The sequence below is a fragment of the Strix aluco genome, chromosome 1 (genome assembly GCF_031877795.1).
Source record: "Strix aluco isolate bStrAlu1 chromosome 1, bStrAlu1.hap1, whole genome shotgun sequence".
Lineage (NCBI taxonomy): Eukaryota > Metazoa > Chordata > Aves > Strigiformes > Strigidae > Strix > Strix aluco.
Genome location: NC_133931.1, coordinates 36,426,504 through 36,448,482, shown reverse-complemented (window position 1 = coordinate 36,448,482; position 21,979 = coordinate 36,426,504). Strand labels below are relative to the sequence as shown.

The 21,979-nt window shown below is 38.3% G+C and overlaps 1 protein-coding gene across 1 annotated transcript; it reads left to right on the top strand.

Moving 5' to 3' along the window:
- The first annotated feature begins 7,951 nt into the window (after nt 1-7,951).
- XKR9 (XK related 9) lies at nt 7,952-19,970 on the top strand. The gene is made up of 3 exons (XM_074847217.1): nt 7,952-8,382; nt 17,687-17,910; nt 18,974-19,970. The coding sequence occupies exons 1-3, from the start codon at nt 8,108-8,110 to the stop codon at nt 19,615-19,617; spliced, it is 1,143 nt and encodes a 380-aa protein (XP_074703318.1). The 5' UTR covers nt 7,952-8,107; the 3' UTR covers nt 19,618-19,970.
- The last annotated feature ends 2,009 nt before the right edge of the window (nt 19,971-21,979 follow it).

The window sequence follows — 21,979 nt, the reverse complement described above, 5'->3', positions numbered from 1 at the left end:
GTTTAGAGAAAATTTCTGAAATGATTTACCTGAAGTTTTACATGTCATTGATAACTTAGAAGTAGTAAGGTGCCAGTTATTTTTAACATCACAATACTTTTTTCTTTTCTAAATTAAGAAGTGTTTGGGGAACTGTAGACTTGTTCCCGGGGAATACTTATTATTGAAGTTACTGTCCTGTAGTAAAGGAATACATTTTCTAATATTAGGCAGAAGCTGTGAATCTGTTTCGTCTGTAGGTGGCAGCAGTGGGTGCCTTTGGAGAACGACGTACCGGTTCTGTTACCATCTTTATTTCCTGCACAAACCCATCTGTTGTTTCCCTTACAATACAGGGGTTAATAGTGACGTAGTGAAAGCCTTTCTATTATACTCTGCAAACAAATATGAGTGTGTGTCCCGATCCAATGTCGGGGGAGGTTTCAATACGATCCCAAGAGCGAGATTAAGACACAAACGAGGTCAAATGCCGTATACCCAAACCAGGTTTTTTTATTATTAAAGAAGTGAAGAGGGGTAGCGATAGGACAGAATGGAAGGAAAAGGCAGAAATAAAGCAAGGATGCGGGATAGGGCTGCAAGAATAGTCACCACCATGGATCCAGCGGCGTCCCGTTGGTCCTCAGTCTTCAGTTCTTCGGTGGTGGGTGCACACGAATCAAGCTTCAATGGTAGATGCACACAGACAAAATTTTCTGCTGTCTTTTTAAGTTCATCGTATCGGCTGATTAACATATCTGCTCGCCTTTAGTTTTTTTTTTTTCTCTGGTCCAACAGGTTTTGTTGCATCTGGCTTCAGGGCAGGAACCTTTGCCTCTTGTCAGTTCATTAGCAATGCAGGCATGGTGGCTGGCCTGCACAATAGAGCCACAAACGGCTACAGGATGGGGCCAGCTCAGCACACCTCTGTCCCTTTGAGGCTTATCTACGGAGTCTGACAATGCAACTGCAAAGAAGTGGGGGGGTGCATCCTTCAATACACTCCCGCTTCTCTTCGCGACATCCCCCAGACCGATTCACAGGCCGCAGCAGCTTCTCTTGGAGGTCTGCACAGACACAAGCAAGCTTTGAGACAGTCATAGGACATTTCAGCTTCTCACAGTGTGGAGCCCCAAGTTCTTTTGGTTCACTGACTGTTTTATGTTGTTAAGACAAAATTTTGAGGGGAAAAATATTCTGAAGCAGGGAATATTAGACTATCAGTAAAAAAAAAAGAGTTTCAATAAACATAAAGTGGAATTTCTGGTGATATACAATGTGATATATGATGGAGGATTAATTTTCTACAACTATGAGATACATAAAATGCAGTTTGGTATTTCTGAAAATCCCACAAGGTCACTGCATTTTTAGCACTCAAGCAACCTTTGAGCGCTGGCATTTGGCTTTCTTCCCCATTTTAAGAATAAATGTTGAGGATAAATTGTCTCTCCACTGTGGCTGTGTAATAACTTAATAGATCTAAGCACAAGCATGTAGTTCTGTGATAATTAGAAACAGTTGAATAGTACATAGAAAATTTCTTGAGATATTTATCTTCATAGACATTGGTACGTGACAGTATTGTTGAGAGGATTTTTGCTTGGTAGGTTTTCATGTTATTTTAGTACAATTATACCTGCTATTTATAAAACATATTTTAAGATATGCATATATTTATTGGTACTTGCAGAATTTTTCTTTCAATTTCATTGTTTTTATGTTTGTTACCCGTTACAGAGATAAGTAAAGAGACCTTAAACCACAAAGAAGTGAAGCAGATTTTGCAGAGGGAATGTAGGCTGCAAGATTTCTACATTGAGAGGCAGCATTTTGTAGGAAATGTAGAAAGCCAGATCAGCTGGTTTGTAGGAGATGATTAAGGGGGATGATGAAGGGACTGGGACATCTCTCCTGTGAGGAAAGACTGAGAGAGCTGGGACTGTCCAGCCTGGAGAAGAGAAAGCTCAGGGGGATCTCATCAATGTGTATAAATACCTGAGGGGAGGGTGCATAGAGGATGGAGCCAGGCTCTGTCACAGGGCTGTTGCCTCTGGTCCTGTCACGGGGTCAGGACCAGAGTCAGTGGGCACACACTGAAACACAGTTCCCTCTGAACATCAGGAAACACTTTTTCACTGTGAGGGTGACCGAGCACTGGCACAGGTTGCCCAGGGAGGTTGTGGAGTCTCCATCCTTGGAGATATTCAAAAGCCGTCTGGACACGGTCCTGGGCAACTGGCTCTGGGTGCCCTTCTTGAGCAGGGGGGTTGGACCCGATGACCTCCAGCGGTCCCTTCCCACCTCAGCCTTTCTGTGACTGTGAGATTCTCCTAGAACTCTGTATGTTAATGCTGCTCAGAGCATAAATACTCCATGTGAGTTCAACTTCTGGGTTCACTGCACAGGCGATCAGGGGTTCTGCTGTAGCAGGGTACAAAGTAGCAGCAGTGGTAGAAAACTGCTGACAGCTTGTACAAGTATATTGGAGTAATTCATGAAGAAGCAGGGGAATGTGTTACACTGAGGTGAAGTCATCGGCCAGTACACTCCTTCAAGACAAGCATTTTCTTCTGTAACTTCCATTAATACCAATGGCAAAACCATTAATTGACTGCAAAGCTTAAGTATCAAAAATAAAGACACTTACACAATGAATCTTCAGAAATACCCAGGTTTTTCAGGTCAGCGCTTCATCTTGATTATTTCTGTGCTAGTCCTAATGAAGACCTTAGCTTATTCCTCCTGCCTGGAATAAGTCACTGTTCCAAAGATAAAATATCCAATGTCCCGTTAACACTAATCAAAGCAGAGAAAAAAGGTCCTTCCTACCCCATGTGGAACCAGATAACAAGATAGTTACTGAATGCCACAGGAGTTTTGTCACAATTTAGAGACGTGCTTTCTTTGATGGCAAGTCTAACTAGAATACAAATAAATAATCCAGCCAGTAATTTAGCTCATGAACTGCTTGATTTACACTCCAAGAATCAGATACAGAAACCTTGTCTCTCTCTCTGTGCTATAGAGTTTTTGTCATTTTTAAATAATAACAAAGGTCACAGCAATGAGTTTGTGACTTGGCTGATTTAAGATGTCTTCGTTTAAAGCTGTAGGAGCTTAGTCACTATTTGGGCAAATAGTTTGCAAAACCTATTACAATTTTTAAAAAGATAGGGCGGAGGTGTAAGAATTTCAAAGTATATACCAAACTCAGTATATAACGTATTTATTGCTCTGCTGTTAAATTATGTATATTTTTATAATTCAGGGAGAACATATCTCAGATGACCAAAATTTTTCATACATGAAGGCATGATATTAATCATTGACTAAGATCAATAGAGACTGTTTAGGATTTAAAGGAAATCTGTGTTGTACTGGAAGGCAGTTGCTTTTCAAATCTGGCCCAGATCCATGGAGAGGGGCAGTCTTGGTAAAAGCTGCTAAATGTAGATAGTCTAGCCCACAGTCAGTTTGCCAGACTTGTCTGCAGGTACTCTTGCAGTCTCATCCACTGAGGTCCCAGTGAAGTGAAGGTTGTGAAGAACCAGTGATCCAGTCCATTCCAGTGGATTTTATGCAAGTGGAACAAAGTCAGGGGAAAACAAGACAGGATGGACAAGATGAATCACTCTTTTCTGGGCAAAGATTACATAGGTTTATGCTGGTATCAGATATTCAGTTCGCTGCAAGAGCACACAGTAGCTTAGTCCAACGTTGAAAGAAATATTGTTCAGAAAAGCTATATTCTAACAGAATACAAATGCTTGTATTCATTTGATCATTTATAGAACAGAACAGGTGTCATTGTAATTGCTGAGCTGCCGCTTCTCTCAAGTCACGAGGATTTTATTTTGGAGCAATATACAACTATTTATAAGAAATATAACATTTTTAATTAGTGCATTCATGATGCCCACAGCCATTATGAAAAGCTTGTTGGGCATGCAGGCAGTAGGCCTGTTATCTTTGAATAATCACTGAGATGATTCTGCACAGGCAGAAAAGCTTCTGCTGCATTTGTTCAGAAGGCCGTTATGGGTAATGCTTGCCCCACTGATGTCCTAAGGTGTCTTCCCAATGCGTTGTCTTGCAGGAATGAGCCATGTGCAGTTGAACCAGGAGTTCTGCAGTACTGCTTTGGATTCAGATGCTGCTTTTTAGCTTTGGAAAATTGATTCATTGATTCTGTTCTTCAAGTGATGACATCAAAATTATGGCATTTCAAGCACTGCAAGAACTGCTTAGGATTAGGATGTTCTAACCTATAAGGGGGAAGCAGGAAGGAGCACAAGAAAAGGCAAGCACTGATACTATGTTTGTTATGAAGACACTTGAGAGGAGTGTATCTCCTGTCCTAAGAGCTAGAAAACCTATAGACTGCTCTGGCTTAGGGTATGTCCTTGTGCAGGACAGTCACAGAGGCTGAATCACACACCTGCTCTTTGTACCCTGCAGCTCTTTTAAACATGCATAAAAATTGTGTTGAGTGCTGACAGCTCAGCTGGAGCAGACTTTTGCAAACACCTGTAGTGTTACCAGAGGAAAACAATTTTAATCACTTGTCCCTGGTCGCGTGCAGTGTCTTCATGCATCATTGCACAGAAAAGCTTTTTGTACATATTTTAAAGTGCATTCAACTATAGCCAAAAGGATTGTTCTTTTTTCATAAATCTTTGAGATATATAAATATGTATATAAATGAATAAAGGAATATATATATAAAAACCCATATACATATAAACACACACATATACACGTATGTTTCCATAAATACCAATTGGCTTTTGCTCAACAGGTCTAATAAACTAAAGTCTAAGTTTGAACGTGCATACACAGATTATAAACATACAGAGGTAAAATGGTACTTCTATGGAGTAAAGTGTGAAATTAATTTATTGAAAGGAAATTTATAATATACTAAGCTTAGTATTAAATACAGATAGGGACTTCTAAACCAAATTTTTAGAATAGAATTTTTAAAATATATTCATAAGAATGACAGTTCTTGACAGGTAGCAAATCATTAACTGTGTCACCTGGTTTCCATATGATTTTAGTTTCAGTTTCTGTTATATCAGTAAGCCCTTTAACTTTTCTTGGATTGCAAGTCTTGTAAAGGTATGGATGCGAATATGTAATTCTACAATTTTTTAAAGTGAAAAATCTCTATCCATGGCCAGTGTTAAGGTAAGTCTGCATTTTGTAATGGTATTTTAAATGTATTGTGAGAACTGAAGGCCTTGCTAATCACATTTTATTGTTTCTGCTTTATCACAAAATGATTCTGTAAAAGTACGTTAGTTTGCATGGCACTTAATTGTACCTGGTACATGAGACCATGGTGCTCTTTGGACTGCTATCGTGCATAAAATATAGGGGATATTAAGGGCTGAGATCTTCAACAGAGATTTCATGTGCACCTGTGAGCAGACATTTGTGCTTGGGCTTGGAAGTAAGACACTGGACATTCGGGAACACAGATTTGTGAGTCTTGGATAGATTTTTTTACGTTACCATGAGTAAAATGTAAACCCTGAGTCTTACCAGCCATTCCAAGGCTCTTTCAAGACTAGATTCCTTATTCAAGATAATCATGGGACTGTGAGCAAGCTGACATTCTTGATAATGTGTGGCTCCTCATTTATCTCAGTTTACCTGATAGCTTCTGCAGACTGCCAGCATGGCAGCAGTTTGGACAGTATGCGTGTCGGAAGTAGAAATCACCTGGGTCACAGCTACTCTTCATCCTGTTGTTTCAGAGGAGTCTGGACATCCCCTGTAAAACTTCATTTCTTATTAGGGATAATATGATAATGAGATAATTCCTCTTTGTCAAGTGCTCAGATACAAAAGGGTAGGGAGGTTGTAAAGAGGGAGGAATCCAATTACCTGTTTATTTCAGGTACAAAATTAGAGGCTACACCTTGCCCCTCAAATGTCTAGTACAGTATTACTCATTAAATGTGAACCTTGGTATACTACCTACTTTGGCCATAAATTGCCTATCCAAAGAACTTTCTGTTTGAAACCAGTTATTGACTTACCTTTTACTGTTGTGTTTCCTGCCACAGCCAAATAGTGAATCTGACTGGTTTTTTTGGGGGGTGTTTTTTTGAATCTGTTCTAAAAACTGTGCATGATGTTCTTGTCACAAAAAAGGATACAGCTTGACAAAGGTGGTGTACATAAAGCTGCAGAATGACATGACATTCTTAGACAGAGTAAATACAATATCCTTTGAAATTTTTTGAATGAATCATAGTAATAAACTCTTAAGTTGGTTCATACACATGTTTTCAGATATGAAACATTTGTAAACACGAAGTTCAGTTTATGCTGGACTTTGTGCTGAAGTCCACTTCCCCGAATCTGACTGTGAATTGGATATAAATTGTATTAGTGATTTGAAAGAGATTACTAGTATTTTATTGGAGAGGATGGGAAAGCACAGTGAAAGGATTCCAGCTATCCCAGCTCTAAGGTTGCCTGATCTTTCTGACCTCTTCTAGGCCAGGACATGAAAACTAAGTAGGAGATAGAACAAGAGGCTAATGCCTAGATCCAAAGAAATAATGTTTAGACACCCAGCACCTTTTTTAGGCTGTTATGTTCCCACTTGTCTTCATTAGGAAATTAAGACCTTACATTCTCTTTTTCGGATTTGTACCTGGGTCACAACATAGTCTAGCCCAGTCAACACAGGTGAAGAATAGTCATTACCTTTCAAAAGTTTTGTTCATGGGATATTAATCAGTTGTCTCATTCCTCTGTGGCAGTGTGCCTAAATTCACAAAAATCCAAAGGAGATCTGCCTCCGCATGCCCTTCCCCTGCCCCCAGTTCCCTGGCGCAGCTGTTCCCTGTGTATTGTCTGCTGCTGTTTGGCGGTGGCACCAGCCCAAACCCAGTGCTTTGGCATGTCCTGCATCCCATCCTTTGGGATTGCTGCCAGCACCTTTTTCCTAAGATATGCAAATGAAATAAGGGCCTTTGTAATTTGAATGTTTATAGATTTGCAGTGATGGAAATGAATGACGCAAAGAATGTACTGCCTTACAGTTTTTCTATCACACCTGGCAAGTACCGTAGATCCACAGAGAAAAGATGTGTAAGGACTACTCAAAGAGGTCACAAGAATCCTTGCAGTGTTAGGCAATGCAAATGTAGTTCGGCCTGTGAATTAATTCTATTTGTAGTAGACTATGTGGTTAGGTCATCTGTATGTAGCTACTACTCACACAGCTTGGGAGACATTTTTCAGAGTTGTAGACTGGTGCAGGTCTGGCTCCTTATAAGTAAGTCTCTTTAACAGGAGAGCTGCAATCCTATTCAGCACTTCCTTGCTGCATATGGAAAAACACACAGAAATGATAAGACCACTAGATGTATGCACACAAATGCAGTAACACAGTTGGAAATGACATAATGATGTGTACTCTGATACAATGGTGTGTACTCAAGACAGGAGTTTTCTCAGTGTTTTGTGCTGTGCACAGTAAGGGAGAAGGGTTCAGAAGTTAAGAAAGTTCTGGGAAGGAATCAATCTTCTTTATTCCATAAACTAGTTTTAAAAACAAGTAAGCTTGTTTCTTAATGTTTTGCAACTATTTGGAGTTATCTCAACAGTTGCTTGGTAAGTGGAGAGTTACGGTGGTTGGGAGAGTGGGTGACCTCAGCAAGTTCAGAAGTGCAGCTTCTCTTGGGCTGATTGTTCACTGAGATCTCAGTACATTCTGCATTTTGTACTTGCTTGTTTGATGGTCGTGAGAATTGCTGTATGATACTTCAAAAGAAAATATTTTTACTGCTAATCTTTTTTTCTTCTTCTTTTTAGGAACCAGTAATGAAGAATGACTCCACCAATTAAAGAGACAATTTACATTTAGCTTTTCCAGAATAGACATGTATCAGTGAAGTCAATTGAATATTTAAATCAGGAATATAGAAAAATGCAAGTCCCTTTGCCATAATAAAAATGCAGAACCCAACTTACTTTTGTATAAAACACTATGAGAAGGTGGTATCATCAGGAAAAAGACTCCATTGTAGGAAAGCATTTAGATTAATTCTGACTTTCCTTTACATGAAGTGAGGAGAGAATGAGAACAGTGACAGTCTAATGCATGATGAAATTTACTAAGCAGAATTTTATTTTTTTAGTTGGTGGAATTATAATTTATATAGTTGATATTGGAGTGGACTTCTGGGTAGCTAGTAAATATTTCTCTCAAGGACAATATTCTTGGAGTATATTGATACTGTGTTTTAGAGGTCTTTCATCATTAATAACTCAGATATTCAGTTATGAGTGGTTTAAAAATGACTGGGAAGGTACTGATACTGGGAAGCTGAAATGGATTTTTCTAGTTCATTTCTTTCAGTGTGGAATTTTTATAAGGTAAGCACATTTAAAAATTTATTTTAAAATGAGAAATCATATTGCTTTAGGACAGTTTATTAAAAAATGCTTAATATGGCTTCAGGGAAAAGACCACTTCTGGTCTTAACAATTACTGCCTCGTGTAAGCAAATGGACTTTTGTCTGTTTATCCCAGGGTAAATTATGTCAGGTTTTGATGGAAATGTGGACCTTCTTTCGGTTTAACTGTAAGTAATAATTTTTATCATTCACAGCCTAACTCTGTTTGCTTCATCAGGCTTGTGATAGGGCTATTTAATAAAATGCTTGCTTTACGGAATAATACTGTTGTAACTGATAAATGTCAGTTTTCAAAATGATGTTAGGAAGGGAATTAATATGATTACACTAAGTGGGTGAGACAACTGCAGTAAGAGGTTATTTTTGAACCTGAGAGTCTAACCATATGTAGAAAAACCACCAAGATTGAGGAGAGAAATGAATGGTTGAATAGTTAGTAAGAATACTTGCAGCTGTACTTCCTGCAGGGACTTGAGTTAATGGTGACAGGAACCTTTGTTTGCTAAAAGGCATATGTCCAGGAATAGTTTAAGATACCATATGCTTAACGTTCGGTGGTGGCTTTGATATAAAATTATCATTATATAGATTTTATTTCCGTTTTAAAACTGAGGTGAAAGATGTTGGCAAAAAGTCCTGAATTTTAATTATTTTGGCTATGCAACATTGCAAGAAACATGACTGAATATAGACTTATCAGAGGCACTGAATAAAATACTTATTTAAAATGCCTCCTTTAACTTTCTATATTATGCTATGGACAGTGATGAAAGATATATTTACACCAGCTTAAAAATTCCTCTCATACGCATGTTTTATTCACTTGATGTTATCATGGATTAAGCAAAATGATGGAGCTTTTAGGTGTCACAATTAACTTCTGCCTCTCAATATTCTTTTTCCTTTTGTTCATCAGCTTTACTTTCCTTCTTCCCCTCTTACAATCCTGAAGTTTTAGACTTCACAGAGGACTATTTACTGACAGGTTTAATTTTTCTGGTGTCAGGTATTAGAAAAACTTAGAAATACTACATCTGGAAGAAAAAGAAAATTTATCTTCAATTTCTCTGGACAGTTTCTCATTTGCTAACCAGATCCATGGACATGAGTTGGTTCATGTGAGATATCCCAAGACCTGGCCACAGGGACTCTACCAGGTTCTGCCTTTTAGAGGGGATGTCTCGGGGACCACTGTGGTACTCTCCCTTTTGTCTGTCCCCAAGACTTTTCATCTTCAGCATGGCTGGAAGTGCCATTCTTGTATTCATGACTTACAAACCTGCCGCTCTGAGTATGTTTCTTCCAAAGGAAATTAAAGCCATGACCTCTCTTTCTGATAACTGATGATAAATATTAAGCCAGTAGTTGTGGTGTAGAATGGCAGAAGCCGCTTTTCTAATGTCTGGCCAAAACCCTCCCTTCTTCCCCTTTCTCTTCCATGACCTCATTCTCTGTAATCTGTTCAGGACTGTAATTCTGGTTTCACCTTTGGCTTGGTTTTATGCTCCCAGATTGCCCCTAAAATTTCTTGCTGATTAGTGCCTACTGCTAAGAAGTCACCTTTCAACACAGACTTTCAGAATTCAGATCCAAGCTCTGATCATCTACAACTCTAGATACTGTAATCTTGACTCAGCTCTTGTATCTATTCAAAATGCTGCTTTTACAGGCAAATCTTAATGGATTACCTTAACTCTAAAGTAATCCATGAAACTCTTGGATTTAGCTGAACTCATACCCTTTTGAATGAATACCTCTTACCATGAATTTCTATAATTTTCAAAGCTTCCTTCCCAGAATTAGTGCCATCTTTTCTGAGTGGCTTATTATCTAGTAAACACGATTTTGCCCTTTGCACTGACGGTGTTGTCAACTTGGTCACCTGTTCTCTGTTGCACAAATGATAGTCTTTCCTGTGCTTCCACTTACACTTAGAAAAAGTTTCCAAGTTGATATGTATAAATTACAAAGTTCTTTCAGCCACTCCTCAAAATTCAGCAGTGTGATAATGCATACTGTAAAGTATAAACTGATAACAGCAAGCTGTCATCCGGCTTGTACCTTTGTGGTCAACTATTATATACAGTTTTTTTACATTATCCATGTACAAGTCCCTCCTGTGCTAGTTCTTAGTCATCTGATTTATCCAGTTAATTTAGACAATGAGTCTCTCAGGCTTATCTCTATAGTCAATAGATAAAAATGTTGTGAGGAGTCAGGTCATACTTGTTGATTTTCTCCAGAAGGTCATCTGGGGCACGAACCTATATTCTTCATTCACTACAGAGGAAAATAGGGGCCTAGTCAGTAAATATGATTTCACCAGTGAACGTAGGATGCCTGAAATTATAAGATGTGAATACATCCTACCAAATTATCTTCCTTCATTTCTTCCTTTCTTTCTTTCCTTCTTCCCTCTCTCCTGTGTCTTTTATACCTCTTGTTCCATCTTTGAAACAGGCAACTTCATGTTGTTATGTCTGTACAGTGCACAGCACAATGGGAATCAGTCTAGTTGCCAATGCTAAGTAATAAATATGGAAATAATATGTGCGTATACACTTATGTACATATAACTATTAAAAATAGAGAAAAAATGAATTTAAAATTATTTCATATGTAATGAGGCTTTCATTGGAAGGAATGTAGACCTGTAATTATATTTCATATGAAATGTTATTCTCTGCAAGGAGCAAAATTTAGTTGGTAAAGTATATATTAGCTATGGTGACTAAAATTATTTTCAGCCCGACCCCTTTAAATGGGTCACACAGATGTTGGTAGAATTGAGAACAGACTGTGGCATAACAGTCAACATTAAGACAGTAATACAGTCAGTGAATGTGGAAAAAGGGGACATTTCCCTGGGGCACCATATGAATTCTGGAGTCCACTGATGTGTAGCAGTTTGCAGCATCAGTCAAGGACACCTGCGGAAGACTAAATTTTAGCAGTTAATAACCTTCACTGTCAGAATAGGCGGCCATACAGGCAGCAGCCATTGTGATATTGGCAGCTGCTGTTGTGTCTCTTGATGCTTAAAGGTAGGCTCAAGATGCCTTGTACCTTTGAACAGGAGCAGTGTCGGGGTCACCATTAGCCGGGGTCCTTATTTCTCCATGCGGGAACAGAAACGACGCAACACCAATGTGATGATCAGGTCGTCCATCTTTTTTTTTTATTATTCCTTTTCTGGTTACATTTATATTCTACTAAGTTCCATACACGCACTCATCTATCTTCTAATAGGCTACAGGTCATCTACACGCGCTGTTCACGCACCTCTACAAGCATTTGCATTGGTTAATTGCAATTAGCACGCAAAGCCCAAAACTTGCCAAAACTCCCTTATCTCATACCCTGTTTTGCTCAGACTTGTGTGCTTTTGCTGACCACAGGTGTTTCTCACTTATCTGCTATCTTGTGTGTTTTTGCCAGCCTTATTTTGCTGGCCTTGTCTTCGTCCTTGCATTCTTCTGTCTGCACTAACTTTCTCCCAGCGCGGCTCAGACTCCTACAGAGCAGATGAAAAAGACTTTTTTGCAAAGATGAATTCTAAATCCATGAGACTTCAGAGTAAATGTGAGTGCTTCACTGAGCCTGGGACTATTTCATTACAGGTTTTTAAAATGTGATGAGAAAAATTTAGTCAAGATAGGTGATGTTCAGTTTATATGGGTATAGATTTAACACCTGTTAAGTCACACCCAAACCAAGAATGGATCAAAAATAAGGACCGAAGCTGGCAACACGCCTCTAGCAATTTATGTGTATAACAAGAAGTTCCACAGGACAAAATAAATAGAAAGGTATTTAAGATACCAAGTCAGTGAGGTACAGTCAATTAAAAGTGGAAAGTTTGTAATGATACTTTAAGTGAGTTAGAGGTTACATAATAATATGTGCTTGATCACATTTTCTTAATATAAATTTACTGTCCTAAGTATTTATTTAGTTGAATCAGTTTCATGGACTTAATCCAAGTCTTTTGATAGTTAGAAGATTAATTTTAACATGCAGCAGAGAATAATTTTCCTTTGATTAAGGATTTATATGATGCTGCAAACTGTGCCTGCATGACCAGAATTTGGAATTCGCTGCTGCCAGGTCTCTCTCACACTCTCTCTCCATGAATTTCTAAGCAGCACCCAAATCTTTATCAGTGTAGTTTGATGAGACAGGATGTGAAGTGTAGTACTGGGATTGTAGTGAAAGGTCCTCAGTAGAAATCTGAGAGGAAGCAGGTGACACAGAAGCACTGGCAAGGCAGTTTGCCCATGACATGTGAAGGCTGTGAAGCAACAAAACCAAGTATCTGTCACCTCTGTGAATTCCCAGTCATGCTTGGAGAGCCAAAGCCTTCCTAATTTAACAGAAGACCAGAAGCAAACTTCAACCCTTATGAAATGATGAAAATGTAGGAGCTTCTCAAGAACAGAGAGACAGTGGAGCTGTTTATAACAAGTAGGAGTGCTATCATGTGTTCTCCACAAGGCAACACTACAAAGGCAGAAACCTTTTTTTTTCCCATCAAAGTGAATATGATATTTAGAAACACTGATAATTCTTTACTGCTCACATATGACAATTCCAGCTGTAAAGAAATCGTGATTTTTTTACTCTATTGGCTTCCAAGTAGCTTATATACCTTGGATTAATGAAAAAAATATCCTCTTTAATGAATTTAGAAGGAGAAAAAGTAAATGGCAATCCTGCATTTGTCTGTATCAATGACGCACTACACATACCCGTTTCACCTTCAGTTTAAGATGTATGTCTACTTAAAATACATAACCAATCCAATACTTTTAATTAATGTATTTTTATTAGAGTCTTTTTTTCTGTTTATGAAGACTGAAACATGGAGCTGCTATGACAATAGATATATTGATATATTAATATAGGAATATAATTATGATAGATTCATAGCAGGCACAGTGTTTAGGTGAGCTGTGGGCATGATAAAGGAGAAAATTTGAGTCTGTTCTATCCCTTAGTACAGATTGAACTTTGCCTTTGGCTGTGAATGCAGTTGTCCAATGTTAGGCCTAAAAGTTGGCTATGGGCCCTTCCAAAAATGTCTGAATACTGCATGCCAAATGGGCAGATGGGAATGGGAGTGTAAACTCAAAATACTCTTAAGGGATAAAGGACGTGTCACATGAACTACAGTAAATGACATAGGCAAGTGGAGCTCAGGGAACACCACCTCACCTAATACATAGTCAGAGAGCAATGGAAGTATTTGGACTTTTCTAGAAAAAACAATGTATTTTATACAATATTCAAAGTCAGATGTGGACTAACTGAAATTGCTACAACTAGTGAAAAATACTATAGCATACCATCCTGCAACAATATAAACCTAGTATACCATACTCAGATGAATATGCTTCTGAAAACTGACAAGTGATTTCAGGTGTGCATCCAGCTGAAATAGTCCTTTTACTAGGTTCTTGGTTTTCCTGGCTCTTGCCTTGTGTGTCATTTGCCTTCTCAGCTGTGAGCTCTGCTGCTCGAAATTTGTGCAGCTGGTTTCCACTTCTTCCTGCTTGGGCAAACACAGGCTCTGGTGAATGAGTCCATGGACAACTAATAGATCAGTCTACCCGATTGTTTTTTCTTGGAAACATTACAAACTCTACAGCTGTTTACATCTCGGATGCAAGAACCAGATGTTTTGTAATACTAATTGTTCTATAAACTGAAAAAGCTATAGATGCCTTGCCAAACAGTTCAGTTCTTTGCTTATGAGCTATTATTCAAAGAACAGTAAGATAAATACACAAAAACATAAAAGCAGAAAACAGTTTCCTTTGGGAGTAAATAATGGATCTAGAGCCAGCTCACAGAATCAACGTATGGCCTGAATGGGGGCTGCAGTCTATGAGTCTCTGCAAGGAGAAGAGCAAAGGATCTTCCCCTAAGGCTCCTCAGTAGTAACGTAGCTGCTCTACACCTACTACTGATGCTTCCAGATTGCAATTCTCACTTGTATGGTTGACATGCTTTAACATACCAGGGAATAAGTCATGATTCCTCTAGCATGCACTTAACCCAGGACCTGCAAATCCTGGCTGTCTCGCTTGTAGCTGTGGAAGATCCCCTGATACTGTCTCCCCTGTGGTCAAAGGATTTGGTCTTTAAAGATGGTGAGGACACCTGGAAGAGCCAGGAATTCTTCCTAGCTCCCTTTGTAAGCAGAAGGTGACTGTGCTCCAATGTCATATTGGGATGAGATAATTCTGTGAGATCTGGGTGTCTAATGACACCTGATTTTTGTGACCCCTGTTTTCTATGTAATGGAAATGAAACTGCATGGGTTTCATGGGGTCCGTAGTGCGTATGATCCTGTGGATGATCAGGGAATCTGGAACCTGTGGCACTTTAGCATAAATCTTGAAATCATCTCAGATTCAGCCTTAGGGAATGAAAGTAGGAGGCAAGCCAAGGCATAGGACCTTGCCTTTCTCATGCATGCATGTTAGCGGGCTTATACAGCTGTGTGAGATAACCAAGTGATGGTCTGTGGTGTTCCGCTTGATTTCTCAAGAAAATAGATCTGAATGAATGATGTAATCTTCATAATCCAGATGACTAAATTCTTCTCTTGAGGGGGAAAGCTTTTAGCAATGTTTATAATGCGAGAAAAACTGGCTGAATAACAGTGAGTTTTCTTGAAAAGGGACTGTTTTTGCTGTCCTTGCCTGCCAGTTAGAGTCAAAATGGGTTCACTGGAGAAGAATATTGGGAGCTCAAGATATCTGGGAACTGAATAGGCAGAAATAGGCTTGAAAGTGATGTCTGAAGGCTGTTATGCTCAAAATTCCGCTTATGAGAAAACACACAGGATTTATATACTGATAAAACCAAGAATTTATTATTAATATAAGTGAAATTGTAACAGTTAATTCTAAGAGTCATTATTAGTCTAGATGTATTTATTATAGGAAAAGAAAGAATACTTCTATGCATAAAAAGTTTCAGTAATAATAATATGGTTAAAATTGTTACATGTGTTTCTTAGTTGCTATCCCTTTTCCTTGTGTTTTGCTCACCTTTCCTCTGCTCCTCTGGATCTTAAGGTCAGTAGTTTCATTCTGGTGCGTGGGGGTGTTACCAGTGTCTGGAGTCTTGCTGGGAGGAACATGATGTTCACGTTGATGGTTTCTTTTTCTTCACCCTTAGGATCCACTTTGGGTCTTTTTTGTATGTTTTCTAACATGCTTTTAGACTTTGCTTTCTCTTAATTTCTCTGCAGCTTCACATCACATCCAAACTTAGTATCTATGGTGCCTTTTATGCATGTTAGATACTATTTCTTTTTTCTCTTTGTTACCCCTAAAACTGGTTTCATCCAGCTCCGGGTCTGCATTTCTATAACTGACCACTGGTGATTTGTTTATAGCCGTGGAGTCTCCAGTGTCAAGCCATTGCTTATCAACTTATGCATGTACTCTTCTACACTGGATCTGGTGCCTCCGCATCTCAGGACCTCTGTTATCATACCAGGACTATATTTCTCTATTCTACATCATGTCTGTCATAAATATCTCATTCAATATAGAATATCTGCTTGTTACTGTTACCTATATAAAACTACAGCTGTACCACACAAAAAGAAACAAAAGTAAACCAAATTAACCACCTGGTCAATTGGAAGAAATCACCAATTTTTCTGTAGAAAATCCAAGCTAAACCAAGTAAAACAAAGTCACAGACAGGTCATGAAAACTTCAAACAGAGCAAGCCTGGCAAGCCTGAGTCCTGAGGCCTTGCAAAGCTTATGCTGTGTTACTAGCAACGACAGTGCCTACTACAGTACTGCAGAATTACAAGGCATTGTCTACAATCTGCACAGTCAGTGTTACTGACCACTTGAAATCAAGTAAACAACAGAAGGGAGCAAGCACTGCTTTGCTTTAAGATAGGATCTACATGCATACTTACGAGGATACTTCTCCTGCTTTCATTTGTTAACTAGTTCCAAAAGATTTTTTCTTTGCTGTTGAACAGTTCAACTGGAAAGAGGTCTTAAGCTGTGAAAACCCCTTCTCTGGAATTGTCTCATTTCATTTATTATAGCCTTACCTACCTTGCTTGGTTTCCAAAGAGCTACTGCAATGAGTCAGGTCATTCACCAGGGCCATGTATGTGTGTGTGAGTTCATTAGGGACAGTGGAAATACTGTAACTTCCAGCAGCTGGAGCTCTGGTCCTACATCAGGTTGTAGCCACTATCCTGTTTTCCCAAACAGAGCTGTAAAGATTACAGTGTACAATAGCAGGTTCCTCCCTTAATTATCAGAATTGTTATTGATTAAAACTTATGCTTTCTCTCCCCTCTGAGGTGCTATGTCCACCTCCAGGCCTGAGACAAAGGTCTAGAAAATGGGAATAACAGCTACGTTTTATTTATCTCTAAGCAAAGTGTTAGAGATATTCTGAACAGAACATGTTCTTTACAACAGAGGATGTACACCAGTCGTGACTAACTAATTCCATGTATCTTTGCATTTACTGCTCTTTTAGAGGAGGTGTTCATTTAGGCTTAATTGAAAATAAGCCAGAACTGTTCTAGAAGTCATTCAGGTGCACTCATTCGCCAAGGCAAATGGCTTCTTCATGTAAAACCACTCAGATTATTAATAGAATTTGTCAACCCAGGAATCCATGTGTCTTGAAAATCAATTTCTGAAATGAATACCTTCCTGAGTATTTAGAAAATAACACTGTAGTGATTTTTTTTAAAAGTCTGTTGTATGTTTGCAATTCATCAGCTATTATTGTTGGGGCTTATGGATCTATATTATACTTATATAGATGTGGATGTACACCTATATAAGTATAATATCCTATAGATGTAGGATATTCACTAATACCCTTAAAAAGATCCAAAGAAAGTGAATGAGTATCTCAAAGAGAAACTGAGGAGAGATGCTAAGGGAATTTTCAGAAATGCTGTACTTTTAAAGAAATAAGAACCTAACAAAATAAAGCTTGTAATCTTTATTCAGCCAAGTCTCATTCTGTTCTAGTAGTTTTTACATTACATCGGTATCTCTGGGCTTAAATTACTATCTGATATCAGTGATACCAGATAGATATTGGACAAAATTTTCTCTTAGTAGAAGGTGATGGATTACAGTCAAAAATATAATGTGAATGGAGAATGAAATGGGAAAAATTGTTGTTACCCTATATGATTTTATTGAGTTGTGCTTCTAAACAACGCTGTCTAATCAAGTCTCCTTTTTTTATAGGTATTGGTTTGCTTTGAAGTATGGCTGCCAAGCTGCGTTTAAACAAAAAAGCAGTGGAGATGCATCAGAAACTGACCCTCCCAACTTCATTCAAAAACAAGCCATTGATGTAGTGACTGATATTAACATGCTCAGGGTATTCAACACTTTTCTTGAGACCACACCACAACTTTTTGTCCAGATTTACATCCTCATGGAACATAGCAAAGATAATTTCTGTCAGTGTGAGTCTGTCTTTCTTGTTAATTTGCAAGTTGAGTACCATTTTACCTAAAAGGATAACTCATGTAATTGGATAATATTTTAAATGTACCTTGAAAAACATACACTCCACTGTATAATTACTCTGCATTTAGTTATAATTTCTGTCTAGTAGATGGTTTGTTCTGCTAAATCCATGAGAAGGAAGATTTCACTCTAACAAACCATAATATCTAATAGAAACATAATGATACATCACTTGAAAATAAGGTATTGAATACAATTAGTATATAATTTGCAGAGTAGTTTGTTTTATGTCTTTTTGCTTACAGTTTCATTTAAAACTGCTAACTGGGCATCTTGAAATCAGTAATGTATTTAGAGCAGCCCTGTGCGCTGTCACTACCATCATCCACGTTACAGATGAATGACAGAGTCAGAAAAAAACTAAGGATATGTCGGCATCACAGAATGCAGTATGATTAAGAGATACTGACTCAACCCTCAGTACCATTTTCAGCTCTAAAACTAGTAGGATTATTGGCAAGACATTGACTTACTCAGGGATGGAATTTATCTAACCAAATGGAGAGACCTGCACTGCTGTCTAGTGTTCCTTCATAGTCCATGGAGTCAATAGGTACTCAGACAAAATGGTCAGACGAATCTCAGATATGACCATGCGAAGGGTCAAGTCTTAGTTATAGATTTCTACGTTATAGACAACCCAGAGACAGTATTAGTTGCTGAAACTTAAGTTTTTATGGGCTATTTGCAATACTTTGGGACTAAGTCATCTGTGTATGGAGATGGCAAATATGACACAGAACTTTGGTGAGACCATTAACAGCCAGAGTCCGGGCAGGATAACATAGGCATACCAAACAGCATTAGATGCCTAGATTTAGGTAACTAAACTGAGCCTTAAAATTAAGGTGACTTGTTCAGGAGCACAGAAGAAATATAAAATTGGTATAAAGAAAGTGCTGAGAAAGCATGAATTTGTCTGAAAGTTTATCCAGAAATTATAATGTAAAATAAGTATATTTTTCTTCAATTTAACATTCTTCCTTGTGTTTTGTTTAGATGCTGCCATTATTGTGTCTTTTTGTGGTATCTCCTTTTCAACAGTTGATTATCAGATATCATTACGAAAATCTCTGCCTGATAAAGATGAATTTCGTGTGCTTCCCAAGTTAGTGTATCTTTTCTATAAACTGCTCACCATCACTTCTTGGATACTCAGTATTTCACTGATCACTTTACTAAGTGTTAGAAGTTCTGTAATTCTGCTGGTATTTCTTTGGATCTGTGGCTTCAGCTGGACTTTGAAACAACATACGACATTTTGCAAATCTAAGAAGATGGAATATCTGTACAGAACTGTTGTTGGAATCATTCTAATTTTTACCTTTTTTAACATAAAGGGGAGAAAAACAAAAGTTTGCATTTCTATTTATTATGCTACTCACACTGTTGTAACTCTGGGTATTTTATTTCTATATATGTTCTGGAAACCTGCCATTATCAAGGAAATACATTTTACAATAGTGAGCATCCTAACTGTTCTTAGTCTAGTGTTAGGTATTATTTTTCTTGTTGTTTACTACAGGTGTTTTCATCCCACTGCTTATTGCAGACCACAGGCATGTCCAGATGAAGTTGATGGAGAGGCAGGACAAAAAGATAGAGTGAAAACTGGTAGATTTCAAAATTTCATAATGCAATGAACAGTATAGGTTTTTTTGTGCAGACTTCAAAGCAAATACTTGCTGGACGGTCTATTTCTCTGTCATTGTTTCTTGTGTATCATCACTGAGTAGTATGTAATGGACCAGAGTTATTGGCTCTGAATAACTATTGTTTTCTGTGATGCTGTACAAAGCCTTTATAACATGAATATTTCTCTATGTGCTGGTCAAAGTTACTTTTGAAAAAGAAGCAATTTAATCTATCTATCCAAAACAATTCATTGTTGTAGTTTTCAGCAATGCAAATAAAACATACAAAAAGCTAAAAGTTAATCAAATGAAAGCTAGCATTAAAACCATATTCTATTCATTTATGTTGATTCTGTTAAAAACAGGGCTTGCTTTTCTTCTGTTGCTGAAAGAGGAGTGCATTTGAAATAATTGAAGGCGGTGATCATTATCTGCTTTGCCCCATTAGTGTATGAGCTGCAGTTCTTTAGATGTGCATAGTTACAAACTGTACTGCTTCTCCCTAAATATCCCCTGAAGAAGAACAGCTTTGATTTATGGCTCAATCACTGTCTTGCCACAAGGAAATTTGGGAGATATTGTCAAGCATTTTATCTTCTAGGTGTTTTAATGACTCCTTTATTGTTTTTGTTCTGCTAATCTTTCACACAACCTTCTGTATTTAGGGGTGATGCCAGCTTGTTGTTCTGGATTATAATAGCAGCCTGAGTGATTTATGGATGGCAACAGGAGTCTTGCATATAAAGGAAGAACTGTCTTCCTTGAAGCTTTTCTCTCCTTTGAGCTCTAAGATGTAATATTTTGAATGCTGATTTCCACTGAAAGAGGAGGCTATGCAAGGTATGCAGTGGTGCATTCTTTTATCTTTGTCACTGAAGAGAAGAGAAGCAACTGTTCTGATGCATTGCACTCACAGGGGCTGGGAAATGATGGAATAACCAGCTTGTCCATCAAGATTTTTTGGTAGAAGACAGGGTGAAATTAGACAACATTTCAGTCCTGTGTTCAAATGCTAAATCAACAACAAAGGAAATAAGGTTGATAGCCACAGCTTCTTCTGAAATAAAATCTAAAGGGAAGTCTTTCAGATCTGCTGTGTTTTAAATCTGAATTATGAAAACTGTGGCTCTTTCTCTCCCCTCCTTTCCCCTTCCAATAATTCACATTTGCAGTTAGAGTAGCCACAGGCAAGGGGAGGAAACAAGGTTTGAGAAAAGAGACCAGAGATAAGAAAAAATGATAAACTTTGCCAGGAACCAAATCTGTTAGCATTATTGATTGACAGCAAACATCTAAAACTTTGGAGGAAGGGCTGATGCTTTGGCTGATAATTAGGGTGCTGAAGAGCTGTGTCTTGCACCTTTTATGTCAAGTCCATGGACTGCAGACTGCCTTTTTCTTGTTATACTTCCAGCCTCAGCAGAGCTCAGGGAAGTTTCTAAATGTGTTTCTTTCCTCTTCCATTTTCACAGTTTTCTTTTACCAGGCCAACTACTTACATCTCCTTAATCCTATTCAAGGAATTTAATTTCTAGGTGCATAGCTTGGACTGAATGGTCTGCCTCTCTGAGGATACGCATGAAAAGGCAGCGTAGTAAGAAGAGTTTATTTCTAAAATCCCTCATTTCCACTTAGGGTTAACTAGAATGTGGGTCCAGAAGTTAAGACTTAAAAAAGCACAATCCATGAGACTTAAGCAATAGTTTTCCCAAAACAAATATATAAAACAGTACCTTCACTTCTCTCTACATTGGAAAAGAGATTTCCAGATCTGTTTGCCCTGGAACAGCTGCTTAGGTAAGAGAAGCAGCCCAAGGCTCCATCCTGCTTCATGCACCATGATTGACCTACGTTCTGTCTCCTTTATCTAACAGGGTATTTATTACTGGTGATGATCCCCTTGGCAGCAAAATGTATGCCTGGTTTTAGGCTGAATGTGCTCTTACTTTGCTATGAAAAAATAGGATCCTAAACAGTGAAGACTATCCCCATATTGCTTCCCACACTTTATTGTTTGTTCATCTGAAATCCTGAGAAGGGTAGGGTGGAAAAGGGAGAATATTATTTCATCTTGCAGAAAATGACAAAATTTTGTTTAACCATTATTTGGAAGAAGACCTCAAACTTTGTACATTATCTGAGAGGCAGATTTCAGGGGAAATATGAGCTTTTGCGAAGTCCTGCTGTGGGAGGTTCACCCCTGAGGCCTCCAGGTAGTCTGCATCCTGCCAGAAATCTGGAGCCTGAGTTGCTCTGGAGGAAGGTTAGTTTCTGGTGAAACAAAAAAAAATTGTCTTGGTGATTCTTTTTTTTTCCTTTCAGGGAACTGACAAATAAAAGTATTTCATTGCTATCTCTCTGGCCAACTCCT